The sequence below is a fragment of the Meriones unguiculatus genome, chromosome 18 (assembly GCF_030254825.1).
Source record: "Meriones unguiculatus strain TT.TT164.6M chromosome 18, Bangor_MerUng_6.1, whole genome shotgun sequence".
NCBI classification, from domain to species: domain Eukaryota; kingdom Metazoa; phylum Chordata; class Mammalia; order Rodentia; family Muridae; genus Meriones; species Meriones unguiculatus.
The window spans coordinates 54,995,630-55,008,787 of NC_083365.1; the positions used below are offsets into that span (position 1 = coordinate 54,995,630).

The 13,158-nt window shown below is 40.1% G+C and overlaps 1 protein-coding gene and 1 non-coding gene across 2 annotated transcripts in view; one reads left to right on the forward strand and one right to left on the reverse strand.

The window, feature by feature from the left end:
* Positions 1-13,158, reverse strand: part of Phlpp1 (PH domain and leucine rich repeat protein phosphatase 1) — a 213,136-nt gene that overhangs the window by 56,846 nt on the left and 143,132 nt on the right. The window contains exons 5-7 of the mRNA XM_060371441.1: positions 6,672-6,818; positions 5,876-6,106; positions 135-337 (exon numbers count right to left, since the gene is read on the reverse strand). Coding sequence (XP_060227424.1) covers positions 135-337; positions 5,876-6,106; positions 6,672-6,818 — 581 coding nt within the window. The remainder of the gene's footprint in view (positions 1-134; positions 338-5,875; positions 6,107-6,671; positions 6,819-13,158) is intronic.
* On the forward strand, positions 10,832-10,938 carry LOC132649107 (U6 spliceosomal RNA). Its single transcript, XR_009587541.1, has one exon. It is a non-coding gene; the product is annotated as a U6 spliceosomal RNA (small nuclear RNA).

The following is a 13,158-nucleotide window of genomic DNA, read 5'->3' on the forward strand; positions in this document are numbered from 1 at the left end:
ACAATCTTCTTTTATGCCGTTTATCTTGGAAGGATTTGACACTTATCTTAGTAAATGAGGAAAGAATAACGTCAGTAAGGCACAGGTGATGGTGCCAGGTACACGGAGCAGCTTGGGCGCAGTCTGCCACTTACCGTTAGAAGAAGCATAGAGTGCTTTTAGGAAATAGCCACAAATGTTCAATGTCCCCAGCTGATTCCGTTCGCAGTGCAGAACTTCTATGTTGTTGAAAATCATGGCATCCAGATCAGTAAGTTTATTGTCTCGCAGGTCAAGCTGAGTGACGTGCTGCACGAAGTCCACTCCATCTGCTGCCAGCTTTCTGAGGATGTTCAGTCTTAAGGAGGAAGGATACAAGCACAAGCGACTTAACTACAGTACTGCAAATAAACTGCTGAATCCAAGCACTGTGCAGTAATGAGAAAGGACCCATGTCTCACCATAGTAGAGTTGTCTGTTCCTTCTTTAATCTTAGCATCTGGCCTTGTTTAACTGGCAAGATTCTCTAGTTATTTTTAGCTACAATTACAAGACATCTAGGCCTTTATGATATATTTTGAAACACAATTTAGGAGATAAAGGCTGGAAGAGGAGCAAGTCTTCAAGAGAAGAAAAAATATCCACTTACACACTTACTTCCAAAGAAAGAAGGTGAGAAAGTATAGACACCATACTGTAAAGAACTTTGGAAGCAAATCCAGAACCACCAGAGACACGCTACAGCTACAGTGGCTCCCTAAAGGAAGAGATGGGATGCACGGAAAAGAAGATGGGCAATCACAAAGAAAAAACTCAAGGATAATGACTTCAGGTCACATACTGAATGGGAGCACCAGAGATGGAAATGTAGGTACAGCGATTCTTGATCCTCAGGATCAGGACTGAGAGCCAAAGCTATTTCCACACATGGAATACTACACTACTTAAAGAGCAAAGCGCAGAAGACACTGAACACTGGCAAATAGGAGTTATTGAGAAATCATAAAATAAAGGACATCAATGGGGATCAACAGTTTTAGAATGGATTGAAACATAGGAAAAATGGTGGGTTCTTCTACCATGACAACTAGTTGGTTAACTGGAACTATTGCAGATGAGATGCCAAAGACAAGCATTAATGGATCAATATGACAAAGATATGAAACCGATTTAACAAATATAAATTAGTTTCCACTTCGAGAAAATAGATAAAAATGTCACTTCTTGGTACCAAGGTTGGAAAGAAACAATTCTCCCAGGTGAGAAAGCACTGAGTGTGTACACTTGGTTAAGGCGCTGGTACTACGCACACAGTTTAAGACCAGATGTCCTCTGCAGTTTCTGCCCTTTTAAAAACAAAACAGAGCTATGTATACGAACTATCAAGAGAATCATCAGAAGGCCACCGAGCGAAACACAAGGCTGAGCAGCAGCACAGGGCTAGGATTTGTCAACAACCAAGTCAGCACACGGCGTCTTCAAATGTCCCTAAAGTGATGCTTTGTTTCCTTCTGTTCTTGTTCTGGGTTGCAAGAATCAACATTTGGCTTTAAGCCAGAAATTTCTCTATTTCCAAATGTTCAATAGACTATCAGACTAAAAACAAGCCTCATCTTGGACACAACAGAACTGAAGGAATTTAAAGAATCTTTCATGTTCTCTACCAAATATACTTTGAGTAACCATAATGACATTATCATCTTCATTTCCAACAGCAACCCGCTCACAAGTTACTGCTTTGGTACTAACATGATAAAAATCTTTATTTTAATGAGAAAGTCTAGAAAGAAAGGAAAGGAAAAATGATGTTCCTATGTGTGGAAGAGTAGCCAGGAGAATTATCTTCTAGCTCCAGGTACAAACCTTGACCAATAGCCACCTATCTCTTATCTGTGAAATGAGAAAAAACATCTTTCTTATTCTGCAATATAGTTAGGAAATTGAAAGAAATGTCTGCATTCCAGTTCTATGTATACTGTGAAGGGCTGTGGTCATGATGATGATGAGGATAGGAGAGTGGCAAGACAAAGTGCTTCACAATGTTCTACAGGAGAACTCTAAGTATGTGATGGGTGCTGCAACAACGCACAAAATACAGAGAACCTACAAAGCAGATGCTACTGAAAAGAAAACACTCATGTGAATCCCGGGGTGTGAATGGCAGGGAGAAGCAGGTCACAGGGAGCTGCACTGTGGCCTCCAAAGGCAGGAGCAAAGTGCGACCTTCAAGCATACTACAGACTAAGCGGAAGGAGCAGTAACACGGCTGGCCACGCTCGTGTGTTGCTCTTTTAACAGTGTTTACCAAGGGCTTCACCTACAGATGCTAACACTGGGGGATCAAGGATGAGCAAGAGCACTGCCTAAGGGGCAATGACAAGGGACCTATCTTAGGAATTTCTAAGACACCACGGTTCACCACACACTTCCATCAAATGTGATTTGCTATACAAATCTAATACATCAGCTTTTTCTGTACAATCAATCTGTCATAAAGTGCTTGAATACAATAGCTATGTCAAATCACTAATTCTAAAATATGAGTTTCTAGCTCATTTTGGGAAAAAAGAAAAGAAATGGTTCCCCAGCCCACATTGGAGGAGACATGTGAGTGGCTCTAAGACAGAACCTTACTTGTACAGGACTTGTATGGTAGTGGGCTGAAAGCAGATAAAAGAGCTAGGAACACTTAGCTCATGCTTCATAGGTACAGGAGAGTATGTAAATAAAGAGAAACAAGGATACATTTTCCAGCTGGCAACTGAAGGGAAATTGGTCCCAAGGAAGACAAAAAGAGCTAAGGAAACATCTAAGAATGATTAAAATCAAGACGGTCAAGAAGAAAGATGAAGCTGTGAGTACACCCCACCCAGAAGGTAAAAATGCAGAAAGAGAAGCCAGCTAGGAAAGAGAATTGGGACTAGCTACCGCGGGGGCAGGGATTCTTAATGCTACAGAAGAGGGGTTTGATCAAAGACTGTCAATGTGGGAGAAAGGATGAAAATAAATGGTAGTTTTTTAAGTCTGAAATAACATTTCTTTTGGAAGGACATACAATAAAATTAGATGTTTGCAGCTGGGTATGGTGGCACCTGCCTTTAATGCCAGCACTGAGGCAGGTGGATCACTGTGAGTTTAAGGCCAGCCTGGTCTACACAGCAGGTTCCAGGACAGTCAGAAGATTACACAGAGAAACCCATAATTCCACAAACCCACAATTCCATAAAGAAAACAATAAATATCAACTTAGAGGAAACTCTATACCATGTTACTCTACTAGCTTTCATTGAAAGTGCAGGGCAGAAGTACAAGCAAATCTGCAATTTGCCCTCTGCTTTAGCACAGAAACCCAGAAGGATGCAGTTACCTATGCACTCAGTATTTACCAAATGTCCAGTGTCTCCTCTGATGAGCAGTACCTACCCGATGGCAGCAAAAAAGTCTCAAATTAGAATTAGCAATCTCAGGACTTCACAAAGCTCTAAGAAATGTTACTTCTAGACACATTAGAGCAATCTTATCTGTAAGTTCCTTCAAGAAAAATGACTGCTTTGTCACATTTACCACAAAACTGTGAAACTGATCTCAGGCTTATTACCTGAGGTCAGTGTCCATCATTGCTGGCTATAACAAAGCCCTAACACTGAGTCACTGAAAAAAAAAAATGGGACTAAATTCTGAAATAAGAAATTATATTCAAACAACCCAGAGTTGAATAACATTACATTAAAAAAAAAATTAACCAGGCAAAGTGCTGGTCCTTGTCTCAGTCTAAAAAGTTCTCAAACTCAGATAAATTACAATTTATATTTGCCAAAATAAGAATTCTAGCCCTGCACACCCTTAATACTCCCCTAGTTAGGAAAGCCTGCCTGCTTTAGGGTGAGGAGAAGATAAAACCAAGCAGTTCTGTTGACAGGATGTATGGTCCACAGGCCACACCACGTAAGGGAGAAGAAAGGGAGAAGATGCAGCTACTTTACTGAATGATGCTCAGAAAGCACCTGGGTTAGCGAGAGACGAAGGTGGGCTGTGAAACAAGAACAGGCCCACCTTCCACAAGCAGCAAAGATGCCAAGAGAGACAGCTGAGCAGGCTTCATGAGTCAGGACAGCCCTCAGTCAGGTAACAGCTGAACATAATCCCCGCTGGCAGTGCCCAGCAATTCAACTTAATTCTCTCCACAATTCCATAAAGTAGGTACTATTACTAACTGTAATTTGTAGATGAAAACCAGAGGCATAGAAATTAAAGCACTCGAGATTTACAATGCCTAGTAAGCAGACATTACCTTCTGGTTAATGGAGAATTAACTTAGTTGAAAAAGTACTAAACTAAGCAAGCTAACATTAAAGACTCAGTCTTGTATACTGCTTTTAAGGAGTTAAGTCCACGCAGGCACTTGTCTTTCTTTTAAAAAGGTAACATTTAAAAAGCATTCTCCTTGGGCACATATCTATGGCTCAGTTGTTAAGAGCACTTGCTTCCTTTGTTATGGACCTGAATTTGATTCCTGGAAGCTACATAGCAGCTCACATTTGTGTGTAACTCCAGTTCTAGGAGACGTGATACTATCTTCTGACATCAACAGGCACCAGGCATGCATGTGGTGCATACATGCATTCAGGCAAAACTCTCATATACATAAAAACAAGATAAATAAATCTTTAATGGAATGAAAAAACAGATCCTCCTTGTGTAAGGCTTCTCTGTGATTAAAAACTAACAGAGCCTTGCCTACCCAAAGAATGACTAAGCATCCATGGTCAGCAAAGACAGGGCCAGAAGGTTCACATTGGGTTTAAGTGTGATCTCTGATTTTACAAGGGATTAGCTAAACTTGGATCTGACAGGAGATTATAAAATTTATATTTTTGTGAAGAATGTTTGGATTTCCTCAGGGTCTGCTGTTATGTCCCCCTTTCAGTTTCTGATTTTGCTGATTTGGATAGTTTCTCTCTGCCTTTTAGTTAGTTTGGCTAAGGGTTTGTCTATCTTGTTGATTTTCTCAAAGAACCAGCTCTTGGTCTCATTGATTCTTTGAATTGTTTTCTTTGTTTCTAATTCATTGATTTCAGCTCTGAGTTTGATTGTTTTCAATTGTCTTACTCTTCTTGGGTGTGTCTGCTTCTTTCTATGGCTTTTAGGTGTATCATTAAGTTGCTTGTATGAGATGCCTCCAAATTTCTGGAGGCACTTAGTGCTATGAATTTTCCTCTTAGCACTTACTCCCATAAGTTTCGGTAAGTTGTGGCCTTCATTTTCATTGAATTTTCGGAAGTCTCTAATTTCTTTTTTCTTCCCTGACTAAGCTGTCATTGAGTAGAGAAATGTTTAATTTCCCTGTGTATGTAGGCTTTTTGTTATTTCTGTTATTGTTGAGGTCTAGTTTTAGGCCATGTTGGTCTGAGAGGATACAAGGGATTATTTCCATCTTCTTGTATTGTGAAGAATGGTAAGCAAAGCTCAGAGCCACTTGAATGAGTTTAGAAGAAATCAAAACAATTTAGCTTAATGGATACTTTAAAAAAAACAAGAAAGAAAAATATGAAGAGATGCTGCACTGTACCAAATGGCTCAGGTAAAATACAGATAAGAAAGACTAAGAACACTCTCCACTGTGTGCTCGATGATTTTCAGTTAACATCAACAGTTCTCTACCCCAGTGCGCCTACAGACTGATGCAAATTCAAACTGGGTTCAAGTTTACAAACCAAAGCAAGGTGGAGTCATTCATCAGTGGAATTTTTTTAAGGCAAACTTCAGGGATGAGCAAACCACACAATTTGACATTTCCTCCCTCTCAGTGATAGCCCACTAACCAGACAGTTTGGCTAACTCACCGCACAATACAAGCAAGTCACTCAAGTGGGATGTATTTCTCAAAAGAGGTTACCTTAGGTCCACGTGTTTAATATGAGGCATTCTTCTTAAAGCCTGTAGCCTGAGGGTCTCCATACAGTTCCCAGCCATGCAGAGTTTATCCACAGCAGTCAGCTTCTCCAGTACCTCTGGAATGTCAGTGAACTCATTAAAGGAAAGACCCAGATAGTTGAGCTGGTGCATCTTCTCCAACTCAGCCGGGAGAGAGTGGAGAAGATTCCCATCCAGCAGGAACGTCTGCAAACTATCAAAAAGGACAAGGGTTACACAGAAGAGTGTACATTCTTACACTTTATCATCAACAGACAAGTTCATGACGATCATGTTACTACAGGGCTGCAAAATGCACAAGAACAAGGCAGCAGCTAACAGTGGACAAGGAGGGGGAAGATCAGAAATAAGGACCTTAACCTTCTATTAAAATGGGAATTGTTACCAATCTTCTCAACTGCAAAGGCATACGTGGAAATGTGATAACTGTAATACAAACCAGCCCAAGTATATATCATTCCCTTTTTTTTTCCTTAAAATTAATTTCTTAAGACTTAAAATTCAATGACTCAGAAAAGAAAATGGAAACTCCTTCCATTTAGATGCACTCATTCATGAAGAACCTCAGTTGAAAACAACTGTATTTGATTTTCATTCAGCTTCTCTATACTCTTTAACAAGTGAACTCTACATAGACCAACAGTGCCTTAGTGCTAGGTCTGAGGCCGACACCTCGTTGGCAAACATAGCAAATTAATCAATATGATGTGCCACTTCTAAGCTTTCCACAAACAGCCCCGGTGGTTTAAAGTACTCACTTCTGCATAGCTCCAACAGCTGCTGGGACTTCTTGCAGGGCATTACAAGATACATTCAGCTCTGCTAGGGTTGGAATGCTGCAGACCGCTGATGGAAAGGCTCCTAGGTGGTTATTGGAAAGGTTAAGGCTCTTCAGTTTGGTGAATCTACATAAAACAGAAAGAAGAAACAAATGTCACAAATGCATGGCACAGCCTTGAGGATAATCCTGCTCAGCTCCATGGTCTGAGGGAGAACTCGAGGCCTTCAAGGTTTAGGAGTAGCAAAGCCAGAGAACAATTCTCGGTCCAAGGCCAGTGTTTTAACTAAAAGGTACACATATTCAGCAAGACCTTTTGCTGTAAAATCAAGCTGACTGAGGCGTAAGTTCTACTGGAACTTTTTAAACTGTACTGCCTTTTACACAATTAACACCAAGTAAATGGCCCTGGGAAGGAGCCTGAGCAAGCAAAGCTGGAAAACATGGCTTTCGTTGTCTTAGACAAGTGCAAAAATTTTCCTCTCACCTCCAACCCTACCCAGTATAACAAACTATCAAAGTCAGTTTCCTGGACGACCAAGGCTCTGCCTGCCCATTCAATACAGCACTTGATGCCGCTGCCCACACAGCCTTCTCAAAGATCTCATCTCAGTAAGGTTCATCACAGAGCTTCCAAACTCTCTCAACCCTCTTCCTCCATATGAACATTTTCCCCTTTATCTCTTCTCCCCCCATCAGACCAGTTCTCCTGGCCAGTATGTTGTCTTATTCTTGCTCTATAATCATCGTCCCTGAAAATCTCACTGTTGCCTGATCAGCTCACTCAATCCAATCACAAACTGCCTTTGCTCTGAGCCACCCTACCTCTTCCATCAAAATATAAATTTACCAAATCTTTATTCCCACCCCAATAAATCCTTCCACCTGCTTTATTTTTGGTAAGGTCCTTTTATTTTCTCAGTTGTCCAAGAAACCAGGAGCTGTCTTTAATTTTTACTTCTGTATGTACTCACATTTACACTCTGAACATCATTTCTATGTGAGAGGAGAGTCAATAAAATCTTCCCAAGACTTCCCCAGCCTAATACTTGAAACTAATACTTTACACTCTGCCAAGAGCAGACATATGATCACATGACCTATTTACTGAAATTTATAATGAAAATATTAAGCTGTAGTCCAAAAGAAATTTAAATTTTTATTCAACGTAGAAAACTGAAAATGTACCTACTGAACAAGGTCAGAGTCTTGGCATTATTTTTAATAACAGCTACATTACTGGATACATGAATATAGATATTTTAGTAATTTAAATTGAAAAAGGCAAATTATTGTTTAACTGAATCACCATTTTTAAGTTGTTTTCCATGTTATACTTTGATCCATTAGCTCTTCAAAGACACTTTTTATTGCTCTATAATCATCTTCCTTGGAAATCTCACTGCTGCCTGATCAGCTCACTCAGTCCAATCACACACTGCCTCTGCTCTGAGCCACCCTACAACACCCTCCCAAATACAAGGTAAGAGGACAGGCTATGCTATTCTTAGTGCAGCAGTTTGCAATGGATGCTTGAGGAACCTCCAAAGAGGCTTCTAAGACCCTTTCATTAAATTCCAAGGTCAAAACTATTTTTACAATACAAGGACTCACTCCACATGCTTTTGCTGCCTGTGTTTTCTCTTAGGGATCTAACAGAAGTTTCAGCTTGCATGTGCTTGTGAGAACACACCTGACTGAATGCACCAAGAATCCAGATAGACAATAAAAGACTTGAAAAAATAGAAAATGATGACATCCATTTTGAAATTTGCGTTATGAAAAACTGTTTTCACTAAAAAGTCAGTATTATCTAAACTTTATCTTGCTTTTTATACATAAATCTGCTTGAATTTCTAATTAAGTAAAAACATCAGAATATAGAATTCACATAAAGGAAGGCTACTGATGTTTTCCAAGTTTTGAGAGGGCAAGAAAGTCCTGGAATAGGGTTGCCAGATAAACTACAGAATGTCATTAACTATGGTATGCAGACAGTTAATTTTTTTCTCATTAAGTATGCATGGGATATACTCAGGTTAAAAAAAAAAATTTGTAACTCAAATTTAATTGGTCCTTGCTTCATCCCTTCTCCCCCTCAAATATGGCAGCTTTCCCTCAGAAGTCTTTGTCACTGCAGATGAAACCACATTCAAGCAAAACAGTGGCCCTCTTTCTAGATGCTTTCCACACTTAGTAAGAACAGGGCATAGCTTGAAATTTTGTACACTATCAAACTGAAAGTTTAAAAATATCTAGAAAGTAACCGATCCAATAGACATTATCCACAAAAAGAACAGGATTTCAAAGTCAGTACGAATTAAAGGGGGAAACAGAAAATGTGGCTTTTGGAGAAGTCAGTAATGGTGCTGGACAAGGTAAAACTCACTCTACAAATATAAAGAAAAGGAAGTACAATTATTTTCTGAATCAACTCAGTGACAAGGAACTAAAGGACTGAGGCCAGAAGTTCTCAATCTGTGGGTTCAGACCACTGGAAAACACATATTTCTGATGGTCTTAGGAGCTGAGTCATTGCTCAGTAGTAAAATTACAGTTATGAGGTCACCACAATATGAGGAACTGTATTAAAGGGCCACAGCTGTGGGAAGGTGGAGGACCACTGGCTTAGGTCATGGAAGTGGTCCTTACTCTTAGGGCCAAGCATCCTCTAAAGAACAGAACAGGACTTTCTTGCCATGTATCAACAGATACAACAGCAGTTGAAAAGGAGGGAATCCAAAGTGAGGTATCCGCATATAAGACACATACTGGTCGGGGAATCTCTCACCCAAAATAATTGGAATCATAAGTACTATAGATTTGGAGGAGTATAGCATAATATATAGTCTAATGCATGCATGTATGTATGCATGTATGTATGTATGTATGTATAAAACAGTACTTGGGAGATTTTGTCAGTATGGACCACTGGTTGAACATTCATGGTCACATGTTCCAAAATATTTATAGAGTATCATAACAATACTCAAAAAGTTTCATATCTCTGAGTATTCCAGATTTCAGACTTTTAATTAGGGAATAGATTTCGACTCCTAACACTAGATATGAGAGAAAAAAGGAGAGGCAAGAGATGCTCTGAACAAAGCCGGGGGTCAGAAAGGGGGTAACGTTATTGTTAGACAACTTCCTACTGATTAGGGGCATCGCGTTCCTTGAGGAAAGTTTGCTCTTTGCCAGCAGGATATCTCATTTCTTCTTTGCACACAACCACTTAATAAACTGTGACCAACAACCACCCAACAACCCACCCTGCCTCTTGATGCCTAGCATTTATTATATACCCTCTGAAAATTCCCCAGAATTCCAAATGTCACACAATCACCGAAACTATCTGCAGCTGGCAAAATCATGTCCTTGCTGGAGCATGAGGCAAACCACAGTAAGCTGCTGTGAACAATGTGAACCAGTCCCACATCTCCACATTAAAATAAAAACACACTCTTATAATATTTCTGTATTTAAAAAAAAATTCCAAGTATCACTACAGAGCCACATTCAATGTGGACACTCCTGTCTTTTTCTAACCAGAGTTTTGAATCTGTAGTGCTGTAATCTGTTTTCTGCATATACAGAAGAACTCCAAGAAGTCTAAGGTTTAGAGTTGCTGAGACAGACGAATTTTACTGCTGGAGAATTATGACTAGGAAAGTTGGGTTTTTGGAAATAATCTTTACTCTCACTGTGCTTTTTCCACCTCTTGGAAGAGTTTGGGGGACTGGCTGTTCAGGGATGGATGATCCAGGGCGTAGAAAATGTGGCCAAAGGGATTTGTGAGAATACTTGTCTATCAGAGTCAGATCCCACAGTTCGCAGCTCTAGAATAGGAATGTAAGTAGAGGCCCACATCCGATGTATTTCAAAGTTTAAATTATACTCAAGCTAGAAAAATGTGCAATAAGTTCTTTTCCTCATGTCAAATATACAGTGCCCCATAAGTATAGATTCAGATTACAGGCTCTGGGCTCCAATACTATACAGCAGCAGCCAACACCACTTTGAAGTTATTTTATTTCTCAAGCTCACAGATAAAATGGCAACACGTAAGTTGTGTGATGACATAGATACAGCCTTGACTCTAGCCATCTTTCAACACAGCACTGTTAAGAATTCAATATAGTGCTCGCTTCGGCAGCACATATACTAAAATTGGAACGATACAGAGAAGATTAGCATGGCCCCTGCGCAAGGATGACACGCAAATTCGTGAAGCGTTCCATATTTTTAATAAATAAAAAAAAAAAAGAATTCAATATAATTCTATCACTATACAATATAAAAACTATCATGTCAGTATATAATATAAAAACTATCAGTCACCATTCTTAGCCACGAATAAAAAAATATATTGTAGAAAAAAATGCTATCTTTACACTCATTTTCTCCAACAAGAGTGGACACATCAGCCATAGGAATAGTATTTCAAATACCTTATCTATTTACACAGAAAACAATTTCAGAATAGTGTTCCCAAACTACCAAAAAATATAAAGACTGACTTCACGTTCCAAAGTAAGTAGTCTATTTCAGAAAAAGAAAAGTAGCCGTTTCCATTGGGCCCACAACAGAGCTCAGAGGGTGAAATAAATCAAAGTAATGTGCACACAGAGCCTAAAACAGAAAATCTTGATCATTAAAATGATGCTGCATGATACAGCGTACAGCAGTAGACTGAGCAGACAGCCGCAACACTTCAGGAGTTGAGATTGACCTACCCCAAAGCTCTGAGGAACATTTTTGCTTTTCAGCACTACTAGCACAGCAAAGTCCAGGCCTTGGATAGACTCCAAAATTTTCAGAGACAAGATCAGTGACTATGGTTTGTTACAAGTTTGCCTTTCAAACTAGGGACATTAAAAGCCCCATGTATAATGAAGTACATGATTACTTGTTAGGAATGGGGCCTCAAGTGACAGGTGCAAAGTGGAGTCAGAGACAAGACAGTGGAATGAAAATATCCATAGCACTACTAGCCAGGTTGATGCAGTTCCTTATTCTCACCCTTCCTCTATTTACATCATAAAAGCACTAAAACCAGACAGGAGATGTTTACAGTGCTAAAACATCTAGGGCTGTCATGTATTAGTCTGTGTTATGAAGTCCTTACCTGTTCCTTTCTGCAGCTTCAGAGAGATAACCAACAAGCTGCAGAGAGGAAAAGCTATGCTTAAAACTGTTACTGGGGAAGCAGGGAAATCATTACTTTTGTCCCTTCCTCTTAAATAGGGCAACAACACACTGTGCAAATGTATCACTGTCTGTGCCGGCTAGTTCTGTCAGCGTGAGCTAGTGTCATCGGGTAGGCGGGAGCCTCAATTGATAAAATGCCGCCACAAGATTAGGGTTTAGGTAAGCTTGTAAGGTATTTACTTAATTAGTGATTGGTGGGGGAGAGACCAACCATCCAGAGGGAGGGGTCCTGGGTTCTGCTCCACGGAGAGCAAGCCAATAAGCAGCACTTCCCCACAGCCTGGCATCCGCTCCTGCCTCCAGGTACTTGTCCTGCCCGAGTTCCTGTCTTGATGTCCCTAGATGATGAAGTATGGTATAGAAACATAAGCCACACTCTTTTCTCCCCACTGTGCTTTTGGTATAGTGTTTCACCACAGCAATAGTAACCCTATCTAAGACAATGCCTATACTTAGTTTTAAATAAATTTTTAAACTAAATTGAGATATACTCCAAATACCCCCTTATGCTGACGGTATTTAAGTCTGTAAAAGTTGTCTTTTATAGACTTACAGAGTGGTTAGTTTCTTAAACTGATCACAAACGCTAAAACACATTGACTTATGTGCACAGGGTGCCCACTGTTACCTCCCAAATGGAAGCATCTGTAAAGCAGGGCAACCACAGGCCTACAAGCTTGCTTCATTCTGGCTTCCTAAGAACTTCTTAGGACAAACACACCACAGCTAATGAGGAAGACCTGTTGGAGGCTGCGCTGATGCTCATTACTGGCCCTCTCTGTAAACCTGCGTAAGTCATTATACCTGATTGGCTAATTAAAGAGCCTACACCTGGGCAGGGCAGAATGGGGTAGGTGTGGCTAAGGTTCCTGGGCTTTGGAGAATCCCACAGGTATCACTGGAAGGACAGAGGAAGGAGGAAAATGCCAGGATGGGTTAGCCTGGAGAAAACACAATGTGGGCCAAGGAAGGGTTTCAGTAATTGTATGAAAAGGCCCAGAGGAAAAACTATAAGCAAGTACCATGGGATTATGGATGAAAGGTAGTCCAATTGAGGAGAAGTAAGGTGAAGGGTATTGGATGGGGGGACGAAGGTGATTTGGACAGTGTAGGTAGGAATATATGCCCAGTCCAAGGTGAATAAGGCAATTATGAAATCTAACAGGTGTCTGTGTCTTATTATTTGTGATAACAGGTTAGACAATACTGCTGTGATAATCACAGGGCTAATAAACATTATATAGTCCAACACCCAT